Here is a 20,941-nt window from a genome sequence, read left to right as displayed (position 1 = left end):
GAACATGAAACTAGTCTTTTACTTATACTAGATGTCTTATTTTTTCTTTATTTTTAAAGTCCATTTTATGGAACTTCTAATTAAAATGTAGCTATGCTGATAAATTAAAATATATCCTTAAGTTTAATATTTAGGTATATATTTCTATTGAGGGATATTGTGAATATATTCAAGTATAATTACACATGTTTATTAAAATAACATTAAATGTAAACATGTATTGTTCCCCGCTATAAATACCCACAGTATGCCTAATAGAGACATGTAGATTAGAAGGTTCCATCTAAATACATTTAATTTTTGTTATAAAGGTAACAAAGATGCTTCAACAAATTAGGAAATATCTTTTAAAAAAATAAATGAACTTTTAGTACTCACTAAATTCCTTTTCATGTTGGTGTGAATTTACTATTTATGACAAACTAATAATATACAAGTAGAGAGAATTGCTTCAAAAGCAAATACATCTAATCTGTCAACTTCCTTGTGGGAAATAATTTGATACTTGGAACCTAACCTGTTTAAAAATAATTAAAGCTAAACATCAATCTATGGAGTTTGTAATAGTGGCACTGTCACCCAAGTTTTATTACCAGACAACTATATACATAAATATAGGATAAAATAGAGCAGAAATTTAAAATATTAATTCTGGACATGTGGATTCCAATAGTTTTTTATATGCTTTAAGATAAGTGGCTTTAAAAATCACAAATTAGCAAAAATGGAAATGTAGAAATATCTTATTTCATACAGTTTAATATTGTTTATATAAATATATGAGTTGTGTATGTATATGTGAGAATTATAATTTACTAAATATAAGAAAATATAGTGAACTGATTACATATATGATTATATAGACCTGATTATAATGTTTTCCATGAAAATGTGTTCTATTAGACTTCAATGAATTTATTTAATGTCTTTAGGAGAACTAGTTTTTGAAATAGTTAGAAATCTGCTATTAAAATTCAAGTAGCAGATAAAAATAAAGTTTTTTTTATTTAAAGGAGTATAAAAGTATTTAAAGATGTTCATATAACAAACCCTTTTTCAGCTTTTCAAAGGCAGACTACACAGTTAAAAATGGGATGCTTTCTTATTTAGACTTCTCTTTAAAATGCACTTTCTTAAAATACATGGAATCATACAAATTGATAATTTATCTACAGTATCTTCTTTTTACAGTTTCTTTGATATTGGAATCTCCAAGAAGAAACTAGTATGAGAAACATGAAAACTCAAAGGAGAGAAATTATTCTTAGATGATATAAAAAACTACCAAATATTTTCCCATACAAACACCTTCTATATTAGTATTTTGGGGGGAGTTTCTTTTGATAATGGAATTTTTACTAGAATACTCTTTTTGACTTAGTGAATAAAATATTTAATAAACTTTTATTTAACCTGTTACTATTTATTCTGTATACTACAAGTTCTTACTTATTTTTATTTAGCTTTAGAGTAATTGTTTCCCTAGAAGTGAGTCAAATACAACAATGTAGTCATTTTTCTCTTCTTTTTTACTGAATGAGCAAATCAATCACACACCAGTGTTGTAAATTTATGTGCAAAAGCATTGAAGTGCTTTACTACAAATTACAACCTAGAAACACGTTAACTGAACAATTAAAATTCATACAATCAGATTTAGGTATATAACACAAAGAAGGAACAGAATTACAGTACATTTACAACACAAGACAGATACATGGAATTCATTAGAAAATATTGTAATAAATAATTCATGAATTATAGTGCAATTGATTTATGCATAAATATAACTAATTGCCTAAAAATCAGTTTATATTAACAAAATCTGTCAAAATCAAGGCAGCCACAGAGTTTTACTAAATTACTGCGACAATGGAAATACTGCAATTAAAAAACAAATACAAGTATTTGTACTGTAAACAACTAAAAAAAATCAGTCTCACTAAAGTTAGTATACAATTTAATATAAAATTGTCATTAGCTACCAGAAATGGTTTAAACAACTTTACTGAGCAGTAGTTCTAAAAACAGAGGCACTGTTTTTTGTTTTTGTTTTTTTCTTTTTTAATATAAAATACTTGAGAAACATTCAAATAAGTAGAAAGCACAGAGGGGTTGCTTTCACCTTCATTTAAAAGTCTGCTGAAACTGGATTTTTCAGAAAATTGTCAATTAATAAGTAGTGACTGGTAACTGAATTATAAAGTAGTTCAAAAGTATAACATAAAGAACATTTTAATGGAATACACTAGGGAGAAGGGGAACCCATAAATTTCCCTGCCTTTCCTTGTTTGTAAAATCAGAGGTTAGCCCAATAATTAGAAACAAATACATTTTGCTTCTTTTAAAACGGTTATGGGTTGATCATTATCTATAGACTATCAAAAAATATTTTAATATACTATTTCTGACCAAAAATAAATAATGCAAGTACTAAAATGCTGCAAATTAACTCTAATATTACCTATAAAACTACTGATCACTGTGAAGTCAATAGTAAAATGATCCCTGATTTTATGAATCCTGTCAATTTTTGGTCAGGTCATCTTTTAAATGATATAAAAAGTGTACTGCATCTCTTCCCTTTACTATAAACTTCTCAATCAATTTATTTAATGTAAATATAGTGTGAGGAATAAAAAAGGTCAGTACAATATAAATATTAGGCAACGCATTCAAGTCCCCAAAGTTTTGCAAGTAAAATTCTATATAAAGAGGTCACAAAATTGAAACTTTTATTTTACTTTCAACTTTTTTGCAATGGGGGGGGGGATATAGTAAATAATCGATCATCGTTCTGGCCCTCACAAAATATGGCTTAATTCTTTAAAAAGAAAGATGACCCTGACATCTGCTGTTTTGTAATCTATTAGGTATAGCATTTCCTTTAAAAAAGTATGTGAGGATTCATATCCTATTACCTATCCAATAGTTAACAATAGTTGAAGAGGGTTCAATATAGACCAAGAGACCGAATAACTAACAACTTGATTGTGCCATTTATTTTCTCATTTTGTCACTTTAAAATATATGAGCAGTTTTTAAGGTTAATGACTGAATACTCAAGCATTATCATACACATGAGCATTAACTTTCACAAACACAAGGGTAAAAAAACCCAAGTATTTGAGTTGGTAGATATATTTTTTAAAGTCACTTAAAAGCCCTGCTTTTGGACTTAGGAAAACTGTATTAGAAAAGTCATCTAAACCTGAATCTTAACAAAGAAGGACACTAGTTTAGGACTGAAGTTATATAAGAAAATCTCTACCCTTTTCATGTAGGGATTTGCTTTTACAACACTACCTAAACTGCATATTCCTTTAAATTCGACATGGATAATTTTTTTTTAAACTGCTATATGAAGGTAACTGGTCTCTTCTAGTATCTAATAAAAGTTAAAATGTACTACCCAACTTCTAACTACCCAATTAATTAGAGGTTTACATTAATGAAAGTTCAAAACAGCTTCAGTGTTTAATATTTGTAATTCTATTCAAGACCCTGAACAAACTGCAAATTTGGTTATTAGCAAAATGAAAATGTATCGCCCACCAAAATGAAAATCTGTTATTCATTTTGATAAACTGAAAATGTTTTGAAATGTCACAGCAGCAAATACATTTAAAGTTACAGTGAGGTTTCAATAGCAGGAGTGTGACACAATCCTTAAATTAAATTTAAAAGTAGTCATAACATCAACTAACCAGCACGTTTAAACCAAAAATTACCATTCTCAAACTTTTTCTCTGCACATTATAAACATGCTCTAAGTTGCATTCAACCTTTCTTCTCTAACCTTACAAGTTAGCTTATTTTTTCAAACTAAAAAAGAAAATTAAGTCATTTTAATAATTAAATTATTATATGTTCTTTGTATTCCATCTTATATTATAAGGATTCTAGAACTTCTTGGGGTTAACTATTCTTGTCAGTTCTTTTAAGCATATATTTTGTAAACCCCAATTTCTTGCTAAAACAGTAAATTATAAATGTTCTGTTTTGCCTATTAAAACATACATTAAAATTTTCTTTTATATCAATGGATGCTTTTAATGTATTTTGTGTTCCACAGAATATACTGTAGTAAACTAATACTGCATGCATCCATTTTCCTTGTATGGATAGAAGTTTATCTTCTTTTTAAAAATTTTCCTTTGATTTACTTGAGGTGCTTACAATAACTGTAAATATTGTAATGTAAAATGTTTAAAAACCATTAATCATTTATTTCCATAATAAGATGGTTTAACTGAATGGCTGGGGTGGTCCTTCACCAATAAAAATAATGCTTCACATGACATTTACTGTTTTTCCACAACGTTTTATGCTATTGACTACTAAAGAAAACCTGAATTTTTTTCACCTATTTATACAAGGATTAAATAGAAACTATCAGAATTAAGTGAGGAACTCTATAATTCTGTCCACAGTGAAAACCCTGAATAAAACTTTTTTTTTTTCAAAAAGGCATGTATGTGGTTTTTGAACTGTAAAATTTCATGTCTCCTGTCAAAGTGAGCATATGTAATTCCCACACATGTATACAGACATACACATACATCCCAGTGCGCACACGCACACACACACGCACACTCACACATATACAAACAAACATACATCATTTTGCTAACAAGTAATCTACACAGGCTTGCTGCTATTTTTGCAGCTGCCAGTCCCTGAATCTGTCATATTAAATAACCCAGTGTCCGGTAATCGGAGTTTCTTCTTCGGCGGAGTCTTCAGTGTTCCAGATCTTTCCTTTACCTTGTATTCTAAAGTGCTGTGAGGTACCCCATAAATTCCTTGTGCTTTGGAAACACTCATTTTTCCACTCATTACCATTGCAATGGCCTCTTCCATTATTTCATGATCATACTGCCGATAGCGGCCACGTTTTTTCCTAGGCTGCTTATTATCTTTGCGATCCAATCCATCTTCTGTGTTTTCAGAGGTTCCATCAACTGTTCCATTTTTAGAATTAAGACACAAAGGAGAGAGGTCCCCATGTAGAAAGTAAGAGTCAACATTTGAGTGAGTTACAGGCCCAGAACATTCTATTTTGTTCTGTTTAGGGAGTATATTTTTCAGTTTTTGAAGAGCTGATCCTTCTAAGACTGAAGAGGTTTTGGAAACTTGATACATAACATCCAGAAGACCAGAACCATCAGGTTGTGGTTTTGAAACAGAACTTACTCGTAGCTGAGGAATTTTTAACTGTACAGTAGGGCTTGAAGTTTCATATTGAAGGCTTTCATTTTTTTCTTTAAATTGAGTGACCATTCTCTGTAGAGTTAACTGGTGGAGGTAACTGGAAGCTGTTGGGAATTTTAATTCTGAGGTTTCAAGTAGATTGAGTTTACTTTTTTCTGTGCGCTCTGCTTGAGCTCGTGCCCATAAGGCTACTTTTTGCAGCACTGCACAAGTTTCTTTACTGTCTTTATATGAGTAACTATCATTGAAATCTCGAGTTTTGTTTTTAAAAGATGCAGGCTTTCCTGCTGGTAAGGCTTCTAAGTGGAGAAGTAAAGTTTTTTGAGGTATGCCATAAAGTATGCCTGCTTTATTTATGTCCAGTGCTCCAGACTGAATGTCTTTCAAAGCTTTTGAGAGCAAACCATCTGCAAACTCAGCACTTCTTTCCACATAGTCCTCTCTGTCTCTGTGTAGTCTCCTGGATGGATGGAATGAAACGATGGTAAACTGATGCATGAGAGACTCTCACACAGCTATGGAAGGGGAGGGTCCACTCCTTTATTATACTCCTTGCTTAGGTAACATCACTGCTTCTGACACTTTAAAGTCTTTGAGACGTGGTAGTTACTCCTTATCATAAATGCTATAGTCCTGGTAGGACAATGTGTCAATCATACGGTGGTCTCTACGGGCAGACCTTCCAAGAACTTAAAGTCCTAACTCAGTAATGCATAATATTCTCATGTTGTTGCTATTCCCTCTGATAGATGCTTGCAGAGCAACACTGATATAATTTATACAATTAGTGTTCCATTATTAAAATACCCAAATCCTAAAGGAGTTTTTGTTAGTAGAAACGTGACGTTACCGCTAAACAAGTAATAAAAGAGTCAACCCCTTTATAGGAAATTTATAGGAACATTACCAAACACAAACATCCCACACTTCCACAAGACTAAGTTTTCTATATCTAAAAACTTAAAATTTGATACTTAACTATAACCATATACCTGGATAAAACCCAGTTTTAGATATTTTAATATCTATTTATTTTTCTGCTAACTAATATGTAGCATTGTAAAATTTCAAACTCATACAAAAGGTTTAATGAATCTTATGACTCAGAAATGCTTGATATTCTTAGGTGAAATAAATTGTTCTCTAATATGTATCGGTGACAAAAGGGTCCTGCCATAGCTACTAAGATGGGAAGATACCCGAACTATAATAAAATCTAAAAGAACAGCATTTCAGTCTGGTTATTTATTTAAATTAATTTAATGGTAGCTTTCACCACATAAAATAAGTTTTTATGGTCACTGCTGAGTACATAAACCAAGCAGTTTGCCACCATCATATACCTAAGAATAAAAATCAGTACTATGAGTTATTTTTTCATTAAGAATTATTAAATACAGTACTTTTAAAACTTGTTCATGTTATTTAAAAAATTTAAGTATTGAAGTTAAATGGTCAGCTCAAAATGTTTCCTGCATAAATTTTTGAAGTAACTGAAATTATCTTTTGCAGTCCTGCTTCTTAGTTTGCATTCTGTGATTAAGCTTGCATTTTAGCAACATGAACTAAAGTTTGGTGATTGTTCTGATAACTTTTCTTTAACAGAAAGAGTAAAAAAAAGAAAGAAAGAAAAAAGACAAATGAAAGGTGTGATATAGACATTTATGAGTGGCAAAATTCTGAAGAAAAACAATGTATAATGTGCATAAGTATATTCAATATATCATATAAACTCTGTCTTCGAAGATGTATTTTTGAATCAACTAATAATTATTTCCTAGATGTGGCTTACCCAGACATAGAATTTTCAGAAGATGGATCACATGTTGAGGACTCTTCAGATCTTGTGCTGGTTTTCTTTGTAGAGAGATCTAATACTCCATCCCCTACAATTGATCAGAAATAAAAGGTTTCATAAACAATTTTAAAATGCAGATTTTTATATTTTACATTTTGTCACTCCACTTATTCAACAACATATAACTCTCTTATTTCTACTTCTTGCTCTTTTTTTTTTTTAACCTATCACTTATTAGCTTCCATAGCACAGAGACAACTGTTAAAAAAAAAAGGCAGTAATTCAGGAGGAATAAGGAAAAAATTCTACTAGTAGGTACTATAAAATTCGGAGACAATGAGGATGGAGGACTGGATAAAAGTAAAACAGGCACATTTTATATATGAGTTCAATGACATTTCCTATCACAAAAAAATTACTTTATTACATAAAATCAAGCTTCAACTAAGTTTCTATGGTTCCAATAAGTTCCTAACTTATCTGCTTATTCAAATAGCCTTTTATATGCACTAAGCATTTTTTTGATGTAGTTGACTTTGGAGAGAAGGAAAAAGGAGACCCTGTGTTTAGGGTCAGAGGTGTAAGGGGCAGGGAAAAACAGTAAAGAAAGGATAAGAGAAAAATATTTGAGGAAAGCTTCCCACACTTTCACAATTTAAAGTCCTTAGTAAGATACTTAAAATTTTAAGATACAATGATTATTTTTTTTTATCAGAAGAGAGAAAATAGAAGATAATGAAGAAAGAGAAAGCAATACTAAATATAGTTCAAATGTCTATGGAATAATTTTGGAATATTTGTACTTGTTACCAAAAATATACGGAGAAAAAAGGAAGCATCCATCAATTTCCAACTATTATTGGAATTAAAAAAAAAGATAGTCTCTATCTTTAATTAATTCTACTAAATTCCTCCTAAGTTTTACGAAAGCAGCCAAAATAATCAAATTATTATTGTGTCTAGATTATTAGTCTTTGATGAGTCTAAATTTTAAAATAGCAGAGTTCTATTATCTACATATGGTACATTATTTTGATTGAAGCCCATAATATAGTGGTGGCTGTTAAGTGGAACAATGAATAGAGTACTGGTCCTGGAGTCAGGAAGACCCGAGTTCAAATCTAGCCTCAAGATTCTTTCTAAAAGTGTGAACCTGGGCAAGTCACTTATCTTTGCTTCAGTTCCTTCAAACAAAAAATAGCTATCCCAGTACTGTTATAAGGATCAAAAAAGATATAATATTTGCTAAAGTGTCAGTGCTTAGCATATAGTGGTAATTTATAAATAATTATTTCCTCATTTCCTACAATATATTTTACTCTTGATCTATATAATACATAATGTTGTAAGAATATTGTACATAATATTTTAAGAATTGATTTTTCATATATTGTATTATTTTTATATCAGGGCTCTATAGGAGAAAGGCCCTAAAATCAATTCCTATATATTAGGGAGAGTTTCTGTGTATTCATGCGTCTAAATTTTGGGTCTGCTATACCATCCAGTCTGGTGCTTTTTGCATTTTTGTTTGTTTTTAGGAATCTTGAGGAATGTTTCCTTTTTAACTAACTCATAAATAAAAAGAATGGTTCTTTTCCTACATGATAAACTTCTCATCTGCCAGTTATGAGGATGGGAAGGAGTAGATGTTTGACAGACCACCTCTTAATTAGCTATCTACCAATTAGAGATGTCTTGGGATGTTCATTAGGAACAGGTTGTATATGAGCTCCTACAACTATTTATTAAGCTGCCAGACCTAGCGTTTGGGTTGGTAGGGCCATAGAACTTTATGTCACTTTATAAGTTATGATGCTGGCCTAAACAATAAATGGATATATATTCAATACTTATATATTCTTACATCCAAATCAGTCTCTCTAATTTTACTCATAACAATAAATAATTCTATTACTTTGAATTTTTCAAGGTTTGAAATTGCTTTTCCTCTTTTACATACTGTTGACTATGCCAGCCATTTGATATGAGTCCTTCAAGTCAGGAAAACAAACATCTCCCCACTCTTCTTCATCCCCCTCAAATTATAATATTGTTTCTACTGGAAAACAGAATCTACTTTATGATACTGTTACCTGGAGCATATTAAGATGAAAACTGAGAACAGTGTATTAAAATGTAGTTAACATATCACTCCAACATTTTGCTTCATGCAAATAAAATTTTAATGTTTTAAACCCCTTCTTGATCTAATGAAAAAGGGCCGGATTTTAAAATGTAAAACTGCTTAACTTATACAGAAGTAAAATAACAAACCCCCTTTAGCACACAAAAGGAAAAATGTAAACTTATTCATTATATAGTGAATTATAAAAATCTTTTATTTCTTAGAAAGATATATGCTAATTATAATGCTATCATGTAATATTAAATGTAATGCAATATTAAAAACCTAAGATAATGTATAGGATTTCATGGTTGCAAGTACTATTTTAGTACCTATGATTATTACAAGAAAGCAGTAAAGATAAATGCATATTGTCACACTATTTAACAACTGAATTTAAATGACTCGACCATATATACTCTGAAGTAATATAACAAAATACTAAATTTTGAGCAGAAAACCTGAGTCTGCTTTGACTCAATAGGTAGCAGTATGGCTAAGGAAGTCAACAACCTCTATAAACATGTTTCCTTTGATTCTAAAATAGGAATAATGAAATTTGCACTACCTACTTTAATGGTTATGAGGAAAGCATTAAAGAAATGTGGTTTATTTTTTAGATGCACATATTTGTTATAAAAAGTGTCCCCAAAGTCATAGTGCCATTTAAGACTTCAATATCCAAAAAGGAGTAGCAATTTTGGCAAGTAAACTTTAGAACTGCACTAAAACTTTTGGGACATTTGGTATACATGCATATGTATAACTGAAACCTACAAGGAATGTTTTACATAGTCAAATCTTCAGGATAGCTAAATGGTTTAATTCTTTAAGTTTGCATTTTTTCCTTAGACTAGTGTATCACAAAAAGTCATGGGATCATAAAGTTAAAGCTTGGTGGAAGAGTTCAACCCATTTGTTTTACAGATGAGAAAATTGGGATCCAGAGATGTTAAATGATATACATTTTCTGATAAAGGTCTCATACTGACACTATTTCACATTTATAAAAAGCCATTTCCCCAAAAGATACATGGTCAAAGGGTAGGAATAGGTAGTTTTCAAATGGAAAAATCAAAGCTATCAAAAATTATGTGAAAAAATTCTCTAATCAAAATGACTCTGAGATTCTAGCATACACCAATCAGATTGCTTTAAAAAAAAAGAAAATGATAATTGTTGGAGGAGTTAAACAAAAAATTAACATGTTTCAGAAGCTAATTCTAAAAGATCTTTGTGTGTCAAAACTAACAGAGATTAAATTTAAAACATAAAATTAAATTAACATAAAACTTATAAGAAACTTGGGTCATACAGAATACAACAAAAACTTCTGAAGGTATGTGACATGACTGCCCCACAAAAAACTAATGCAATCCTGGACTACATAACGTTTAAAACAAAGGTAGTTACTCTACTAAGTGGTAGTTACACAATATCTGGAGTACTGCATTAAACTCTGGACATGACATTTCAAGGACTGAGAATTTGGAAGAACCTTTAAATTATGCCATACAAGTATTGCTCAAGGGAAATGGGGATATTTAGCTAGGAAAAGAAAATGCTTAAAGGTAGAAACTGGAGCTGTCTTTAAATATTATAAGAATTGTTAAAGTCAAAGAGGGTTTATATTTGTTCTGCTTGGCTCCAGAGGGCATAAAGAGGAAAATGGAAATTACAGAAAAGATGATGAATGTTAAATATAAGTACAAATCTACTGGTGCAACAAGCTTAGGAAGTAACAGATCTTCCCTCACTTAATACGGTATGTAAAGACAAGACTGATTCTTGGCAGGGATATCATAGGAGAGAGTCTTAGTCAGGTATGTGTTGGACTATATGGCATCCCAAGTTCTCCCCAATTCTTGATGCAAATGAAGATCATTAATGATTATGCAGTAGTAAAGTTTCTTGATCCATTTAAATAAACAGGGCTGTTTGACCCTAGTGTAAGGCCTCAGGATTCTTTGTTCACATTTTTTCTTTTGCCTGCTCGACATAACCTTTCTTGCTCTTCTTTTGTTGTAAAGGTGGTCATTCTACTCACCACTGTGAAATATTCCTTTCTTTTAATTTGACTCTATTCTAGCCAAGTAAGAGTATCTACATTTTGGGGTGTTTTTTTTTGGCCTGTTGTGCATAACTTAAGTACTTCCCTGTTCCTAGCTGTGTTCTAGGTAGGCACAGCATTAAAGGTCTGAAATACTCTATTTGTATGCCAAATGTTCTTAATAAAATTTAAATTGTGGGCCATCATAAAATTGATGAAGTTAAAAAAACAGAATATACAGTCTGTTCCTTTTCTTTGAGATAAGACTGTAAAAAAAGACATTACATTTATTTAGAAACTTTCAGAAAAAGTCAACTATTTCTAAGTATGTTATTCTATGGTATCACAAGTCTGAATGTGTCCTTGACACTGACTGTCTTCATATGCAGAACATTGTGCTATCAATTATTAGAGATAAATAATATAGATAAAAACATGATCCCTGCTATCATGGAATTTTCTGTTCAAAAGGAGGTTAAGACATTCATAACACTCTGTACATGCATTAATGATGCAAAACAAAGCACTATGTGTGGTAAAAACAGAGCATATTCATACAAGGCAGGGGTCTGAAACCTTTTTGGCTGTGAGAGCCATAAACACCACATTTTTTAAAATGTAATTTCGTGAGAGCCGTACAATATGTTTAACACTGAATACAAGTAAATATGTGCATTTTATGTAAGAACAACAGTTTTAAAGTACAATAAAAGTCTCTGAACTATTTTTAATAACGTTATTATGTGCTAACCAATGATGAATAAAAGTACATTAATGTGACTTCTGGTGCTACATGGTTTTGCTGATTATTAATCAAAATTATTTTGATTATTAATAAAAAAAGACTTAATGGGGCACTATAGTACTGATATAACTGCACACATACATATAAAACTCCTTTACACTAAGAAAATTGCTGAAATAAAGAGAGAAAAATTCAGGGAAGAATACTTTTTCCTCTCCCACTCTCAAGTCAGGCAACAGGAGAAGAAAAAGCTGCCAGCCTGCTGGTTAAGCCATTTGGCCACATAAATTAAGTAGGAGATCAGGAGATTATGGAAAATAACATGACTTGTGTGCAGGCATTAGTAAGTAGTGGGGGAGGAGGGTACCTTTTCATGGAAAACTGGCCAGGACACATCACACACATTTCCTGGTACAGGTGTTTATCAGTGCTGCCTACTGAATCATTCTGTATCAAATGAAACAATTACTGGGGAGAAATGCTTCTCACTAATGAAGCATATGTAAAGATGTTAAAAACAATAACAATCCCACAAATAGGGAGTGCAGATCCCATGAATGCACTGAGATAAAGCCATGTAAATCAGAGGCAGAGGGGTAGAGAATGTAGACAAAAGTGATCAATCACTATACAGAACCCCAAGATGTCAGTAACAGGTGTGGAAAGAGTAAAAAGAGGGCAGAAGGAGGAACACACAGCACACCTACCAAGCCGAACTAAAGACCGGGATTCATCTCTCGCAGCAATATCAATGAGGGAGCCTTCTATCTGAGAAGATAGTCTGGGTACCGAAAGGATCACGTGACGTATCACGTGACACACGATGTCATGAGTAAACTGTTAGTTACTATGCCGCGGTTGACTTTATGGCTCCTGCAAAAAGAGCCATATCTGGGCTCAAAAGAGCCAGATATGGCTCAAGAGCCATACGTTGCCGACCCCTGCTTTAAGGTTTGCCAAGTGTTTTACACAGATGACATATACACACTGAGCTTCAAAACAACCCACTGAGGTAAAAGACAGGCCAAAATATCCATGAGTAAACATTTCAGAATGTATACAATATTCTGTAAGAAGAATTTCTTTATCTGTTCTTTGGAATCAATTCTGTTTTTAAGTGTTTTTTTAAATTGGTATTTTATTTTCATATTACTTATATTTTCAATATTGGTTTTTCAATTATATGGTCTGGCTCCCTTTTAATAATCTTTTCACTTAAATTGCTGTAAACTAAACTCTTCCGAATTGCTATGGATTCTTATGAGCAAGTTTGGAACTGATCTTGGATTGATCAAAATAACAACAACAAAAAATGGGAATTATTAGAAAGAATATTTGTTTTGGAGTCAGTGGATCTGGGGTCAAATCTTAGCTCTCTGGGTTTTAATTTCTTTATTTATAAAATGTGGGAGCTGGACTAAATGACCTATAAGACTCTTTCAAGCTCAAAATATGAGAGCTACAATGTCCTTTGCAAAAGGGAAGATCTGGAGATCATCATTAATAGAACCTTTGTTTGTCTTTTGCACAGAACTCTTTCCAAGTCTAGCTTTTTTTTTTTTCCTGCTAGATTTCAGGATGTGGAGGATCACTGAAAAACATCTCTATAGTTGCATTAATTATACAATCTATTGTTTCCTCCAAATTATGGAATGTAGTATATAAATGGCACTTTTAATTAAGTGAAAAAATAGTTGGTAGGTCTTTGTAAATAGTTTTCAGAAACTTTAGATTCATTCTGGGTTTTTGCTAGCCTATAATATTTGCACTGGCTCCAATCACATTCTCTAACTTCACTTTAGTATCCTTTTAACTGGCTTTATGTTAAGGTACAAGAACCCCAAATGATTTCACTAAATGCCTGTAAATATCTAAACTCAAATCTACATAACAAAAGCCAAATCTTATCATTATCTTTAAGGCTAGTTTCTTATAAACAAAAAAAATCTTATTTTTATTGATAATTATTTTTATTATCACCTTTTGTTTTTTGAGATATCCCATCCTCTTCCCAATAAGCCATCTTCTATAAATATTTTTTAATAAAAGTTCAGGAAAACTAAAAACATCACTTTTGCTCAACTATATATATAAAACATTCCTGCCACTCTATAAAGAATCTCATATCATTTTGCCTTCTTCATGATTACATTTTGTTTTTATCGAGTTGTATCTTTAAAAAGAAGTTTTAATATTCTCTACATGGAGCTTAGTTAATTATATGACCATAAACATAGAAAATTTACTACGAATGCCTGCTATTCCCTACGTATAGCTTTGTTGAGGATACTTTTCAGTATGTGCACAGGCTATCTTTGTTGGGTTTTACAAAGAGATGATAAAATAGGTAGGTAGCAGATGGTGATGTCTCTTGAATATCCTTACTGTGCAGATATACAGACCATGAGTTTTCTCATTCTTTCAAATTTTCCCCCTTTCTGAAATTATCTTGACAATCTTTAAGTGTCCTTAAAATTTTGTCAATTCCAGCCTAGAGTTCTTAATTTTATACTTGGTCAGGTCTAGTCACTTTTCCAAATGTATGTAACCATGTCACTCATGTAGTAAAGTTAATGGCTATTCCTATTGTTGCAAATGAAAATAGATTATAAAAGTAAATTTTATTTCAATGCATCTTTGCAAAGACTGTTGTAGTTGAAAAAGATATCTCAAAAAGGTAGAGATCCAAATGGAAGAAGTAAAATGGTAGCTTGCTTACTAAGTAATGTTACTTATTTTTCAATCCTGTCCATCTCATCTATGTAAAGGTTTCTGCTGAAATTCAGTTATTAAATTCCACCTTTCCTGATTTCTGGGAGAGGCAGGTGAGGTATATGCTTTCTGGAAGTCAGGTGCCAAAGTCAAGAGGGCAACTAACTGTTCCAGTAATACAGTACAAAAAGTGCTGCTTTTCGAGTCAGAGCACCTGGGTTTCAGATGACATCCAATATTTTTACTTATGATCTTTCCGTATAGCTGAACCTCCACTTTTATGACCATTCTACCTTTCCATTTGCTTCTCCTCCATTCTCTCACCAATTCCTTAAATTTTCCAAGCTATAATTTTTCAAGTCCATTTTCCTCCCTTGTGATATGTGGTTGCCTTGTGAGCCTATCACTGGGACTATTTTTCCTCCTCCTCTTTCACATTCTTGTTCACCTTATGCCTTTATATGCTAAGGCTTCTGGAAAAAAAAACAAGAGGAGGAAACAATCTCAAAAAGTGTCTCATATATAAAAACTCAGTCTTCAAACTTAATGTAAATTGTAATCTAAGATGAAAAAATAATTACGTTTAGCATGAAAAGGTTCAAATATACTTATGCTCATTAACTTTAACTGGGTCCTTACTACTGCACATAGTATTTCTTTTTTTCTTCCCTTAATGACCCCTATCACGCACATTCCATATAGGCTAATCTAGGCATTGTGACATACTAACATGAGTTAATGGAAATTCTGAATTACATCTTTAAAGAAATGCATCTAAATAATCCAATGTGTCCAAGTCCCAGGTCGAAAATAAATTTAAATAGATAATTTAGATAAATAATTTAGATAAATAGATAAAAATAAATAGATAAAAAGATGGCTTTAAAATTATTTGCTTTCAATCACTTTTTGCATCCCCCCTTATAATATTATTTATAATACCTGAACTATTAAAAACTGTTTACATTATCCTAATCTGTCAAATTATCACAAATACCTAACTTCTAGAAAATAAATCAACAAGGTTTTACTATTTAAGAACTATTTCATGCAATTAACTTAAAAGTAAAAAACCTTTACCTTTCATCTTAGAATAAGTACTGGGTAAGAGCTAGGCAATGGGGGTTAAGTGACTTGCCCAGGGTCACACAGCTGGGAAGTGTCTGAGGCCACATTTTAACCCAGGACCTCCTATCTCTGGGCCTAACTCTCAATCCACTGAACTACCCAGCTGCTCCCCAATTAACTCTTAATTGACTGTTCATGTGACAAAGACTGCCTTCCCAGTTTGCCAATGTTTTTCCTTAAACAACAGTTCTCTAAGTGAAATCTGACAAGGGCAGAGTTCGTGGGAACATTACTTTCCTAACCTTAGTAACAATACTCTTCTTAATTGCAGTCTAAGATCAATTTAACTTTTGGACGCTACAGCACACTGACGATTCATATTGACCGTGAAGTCCACTAAAACCACTAGATCTTTTTCTGAACCACTACTTTTCTTTGTCTTATCCATTTTATACTTTTTTGGATCTAAGTGAAAACTTTAGCTTTATTCCCACTTAATTTTATAAGATTTAAGTTTAAGGTATAGTCTGTTGAAATCCTTTTAGATCCTAACCCTGTCACTCTATGTTTTGGCTATGCCTCACAACTTTGTGTCACCTACAAATCTGATAATTTATTTTATATACTGAAGATACTGATAAAAACGTTAAACTGAAAAGGGCCAAGCATAGATTCCTGGAGTATTCTGTCATAGACCTTCAGCAATGCTGACTCAAGTTCTGAATCCATCTGATTCTTTTTTGTCTGATCCATAGCTCTCCAACTTTTCCATAAGAATGCTTTGAAATATTTCATCAAAAGTTATGCTAAAAAACTTCCTCCTTATCTATTAGTTTAGTAATTCTTTCAAAAAAGGAAGAGAGGTAAATTTGGTATGATTTATTTTTGATGAAGCCATACTAACTTTTTTAATTACAACTTCCCTATCTCCTTTCCTGGGCCAAAAATCTATCATCAAAAATGCCAATGCTAGGCTTTATATAGGGCCATTTCCCTTCTTTTCTTTATACACTTTACACACTTTATACATTCTTTTAAGCAACTCTTATGAGTGTACTATTTTTATATAGAAAACTTCCAAAGCTACTTATCCAGGCCAAATCTCTATCCTGAACTTTCATTCTACATCAACTTATTAGGGGATGGCTCATTTTCACTGGAACCTGAGATTGTGAGCTGCCCCAAAGGAGACTCATCATTTCCCCTCCATCCACACCTCCTTTAAATTTCCCTATTTTTTTCTTGAGTGAACCACTATTTTTCTAGTTACTCAGGGTTCTTACTTTTCCTTTACCATCCCTCTTCCCCCACCATCCCTTTCATATAGTCACTGCCATAATTCAGTTGCTCACAACCTCTGACCTTTTGGTCGCTGCAAAAGTTCTTAATTGTTCTTCTAGCTTCAATCTCTCTTACAAAGAGTTACCAAATCAATATTCCTAAAACACAGGTGGAATCATGCCATTCCCCTGCACAAAAATAGCTCAGTGATGATCTTCTGACTAAAGGATGAAATACCCTACCTAATCTGGTTCCAACACACTTTTCCAGACTTATTTCAAATTACTTCTCACTGTTACACCCTCTATGTTATGGCTGTTTCTTCACTATGACATTCCCATTTATCTCCATATATTCCCAGCTCTACTTAGACATCATGATTTCCTTCAAGACTCAAGACTAAAACCTTTCCCTAATCTAAAACACTGAGAAAAATACATATTACAGAACTCTAAGATTCTATTTCATACTCATCAGACTGGCAAAGTTGATCAAAAGAAAAATGAAGATTGCTGGAAGGGTTACTAGAAAACAGATATACAAAAGTACTATTAGTGGAATCAGTTCAGTCATTTTAGAAAGCAAACTGGAATTACACTCAAAACTCCCAACTAAATTGTACATATCATTTGATCCAAAGATGCTATTGGTAGGCTTATAACCTGAAAAATATGAGTGAAGAGGGAAAAGAGCCATATGTACAAAAATACTTATAGCAATACTTTTTTCTAATGCAAATGAAGGCACAAGCAGGTATTGAAGCAACCACAGCTCCAAAAAACCAATGAAGCAGCACGCTATATGACAAAGTTCAGTGCATTTGAGACACACCTTTTTGGACATGTGAACATTTGTTTTCTTTTGCTTAACTTTGTTTATTTGTTACAAAGTTTTTTTTTTTTTTTAAATTTAATGGAGGGGTTTCAGAGACAGGAAAAATTACATGGCTAAAAACAAAGGGTCATTATAGCATTTAAAAAACACAAAATAGGAGGTTTGGAAGGAGTCACAACTAGGATAGCATCCAAGCTAATGTGTTTGTTATATAAATATAAAAATGAAATCAAACCTATATAATAGAGATGCAGGGTTTCATACAAAATCTTTCCTATTTTTTTATTAAATGAAAAGGCTCATGTTTTCAATGCTTTCTAAATTCTGAAAAAAAATGACTAGAATATAGTTTATTAATTTAATATTTAGATTTCTCACTAACATCATGGAGAGTATTAATCTAACAGTTCTTAAAGGAAAGATTTACATAATTATTTAGAGTATGAAAACTTTTAAAGAGATCACTTGAAGAACAACTTAATGTTAAACATTTTCTTTGGCATATTATATTCAAAAGGAGCTTTAATCTTAGTTTTAGTGTATCCTATTTGACTCTTGTCCATGGCCTCAGTTCACCCCATGGAACTATGCCACTTGCTGAAGGTTTCCTCAATTTCTCCTAACATCTCATGGATACCAGTGGATCATAAGGCCTATGAGATATCTCTTGCCCAGCCTTATTTTTTCCTTTCATTTACCTGTTAATGTCTTTTTATTCTGGTTCCTCTTAAAAGTTATTTGGGGGAGCCATGTTATACTCTCATTATTATTATTGTCCCTATTTTCCTTTGGGCAAAATCCTTTCAAAAATCTTCTGACTTTTGTATTTCCTGGCTTACAACCATACAATAACAGGAAGGAAGCATTCTGGCATTATATGAAGCAAAACAACTATTTGAGTTAAAGGACTTTCAGAATTTGCTCAGGGCAGATCAGTATTTCTTCTTCCATCTTTTAAGTTTGAAGTTTGACTTTCATTTATGCCATTTGTCTGAGCCAGTTTCATTGAATATCCATCCAAGTGCATGACATAATCTGGGGTCAGCAGTCATTGTTTAACTACTTGGTCTTTTTTAATTAAAATTTTTTTTTAACTTGGTCTTACGTTGATCGTTAGATCTTGTTACTTTAGCTGGTTGTGCATCTCTTTTAGGAAGTTTTGCAATGTTTCCAGAATTGATGAAGCCCTCTCTAACTTGGGACTCTTATGCTGAATCTCCTCCACCATGAATGTCTCCTAGTTTTTTACCAAAACTGATCAATGGGTCCTTGAATATTATTTCTATTAACATATTTTTAAAGGAATCGTAAGTGATTTTGATGTAAGGAGAGTAACATCCTTATTGGAAAAGTGCTATGTTACATTGGCATTTTGCTCTTTCCAGTCAAATATTTTTTTCATAAAGAATAGAAAAGTTATACTGGGATTTTAAATTCTTTACATATTTCAATTAATTCATTCAGTTGTAGATAGACAATGGTTTATGAGGCCTAAGACCTAAAGATAAAATAATTAATTGAACTTTTCATTAAGTATCATTCTCTACTAACAATCACAAATATATTCAATCTGAGCCAGAGAATCACAACTGGCAAATCAACAACTTTCAGGTAGATTTTTTTTTAAATTGTTTTTTTTTTAAACCCTTAACTTCTGTGTATTGACTTATAGGTGGAAGAGTGGTAAGGGTAGGCAATGGGGGTCAAGTGACTTGCCCAGGGTCACACAGCTGGGAAGTGTCTGAGGCCGGATTTGAACCTAGGATCTCCCGTCTCTAGGCCTGGCTCTCAATCCACTGAGCTACCCAGCTGCCCCACAGGTAGATTTTTTTTTAAGTCACCTCTTTGGCTAGGATAGATGCAAAAATTCTGAAAGTGACTCACTAGGGAAAAAATTAAAATATCTGTTTTGTACATATAATAATGAATCCTAAACATAAGAAATCTTTGGAGAGAATGAAATGGAAACAAATGAAGTCTTGAAATTTCTATACATATTCTATAGTTTTACCTGACAAATGGTGCCCAAACAAAGAGGCATATTGAGGGACTGCAGGTAAGGAGAACCTTTCCCCTCAATGATAGGGGCATTATTCATAGAGCAGGAAAGGTATACCAGGTGAGTTGGACCTCCCACCTCCCCCACCCTGGTGGCACTGGAATTAAGTAAGAGTACAGGGAGGAACATCAAGAATAAAATGGGGGCAAGCCAGTGTGTATCTGTATATGTATGTTTGGAAAGAGAGAGAATTGTTTTTGTAAGTAAATTCTAAAGATAAGTCTGTTCTTGGTTCCAAGGAGTCCTGAAACCAATCTTAAATCAAGAATTTTTCTGATTTATAACTGAATTCCTCTGAATGTTGCTTTTAAGTGAGCATAGAACATATAATTTCAATCATATTAACTGCTATCCATGCTACTTACTCTAAGATCATAGATCTTATTTCGTGTTGATAAGAGACTGAATATCAACTTTTACTTCATTTAATCATTTAAATACATGGTAAAATGATACTTCTGTTCTTTTTTCTAAACTTTTATTTTTTTTGGACTTTGGGTCTAAACTTTTTTTTTTTTACTTTAATATTTTTTTTAAATTAGAGGTAGAAACAATTTTTAACAATTGTTTTCTGACATTTTGCAATTCAGATTCTCCCCTTCCTTCCCTCCCACCCCTCCTTGAGGTGGTAAATGGTCTGTTACAGGTTATACCAATGATTTCATGCAATACATATTTCCATATTCTCCATGCCATGACAAAAACACATAGCATACATACAATAAAAAACTCACAAAGGAAACAAAGTGAAAGATCTTTGGCTGTTGAGTTTCTTGGGACCTTGTTTTGCTGATAATAGTTTAGTTATTTATGGCTGATTACTGCACACTATTTCTGTTACTGTACTGTATATATATACAGTGTATATATATATATACACACTGTTCTCCTGGTTTAGCTCACTTCAGTATGCATCAAATTTTTCCAGGTTTTTCTGAACTTATTCGGCTCATCATTTCTTATGGTATAACAGCATTCCATTATAGCCATATGCTTGTTTATCCATTCCCCAACTGATGGACACCACTCCCACTTTCTGGTTCTAGCATGAC

General features: G+C 32.3%; 1 protein-coding gene across 6 annotated transcripts in view; it reads right to left on the bottom strand.

The window, feature by feature from the left end:
- Nucleotides 1–20,941, bottom strand: part of LCORL (ligand dependent nuclear receptor corepressor like) — a 152,011-nt gene that overhangs the window by 30,142 nt on the left and 100,928 nt on the right. For 4 of the 6 annotated variants that reach the window (XM_044680116.1, XM_044680115.1, XM_044680113.1 and 1 more), the window contains exon 6: nucleotides 7,007–7,100. In XM_044680116.1, coding sequence (XP_044536051.1) covers nucleotides 7,007–7,100 — 94 coding nt within the window. Of the gene's footprint in view, nucleotides 1–4,179; nucleotides 5,675–7,006; nucleotides 7,101–20,941 lie in introns of those variants that run through there. The other 2 variants (XM_044680114.1, XM_044680117.1) reach the window with 2 other exon arrangements.

This window comes from Gracilinanus agilis, chromosome 6, assembly GCF_016433145.1.
Source record: "Gracilinanus agilis isolate LMUSP501 chromosome 6, AgileGrace, whole genome shotgun sequence".
NCBI classification, from domain to species: Eukaryota; Metazoa; Chordata; class Mammalia; order Didelphimorphia; family Didelphidae; genus Gracilinanus; species Gracilinanus agilis.
The sequence above is the reverse complement of the archived record's forward strand: the minus strand, read 5'-3'. Positions and strand labels throughout refer to the sequence as shown.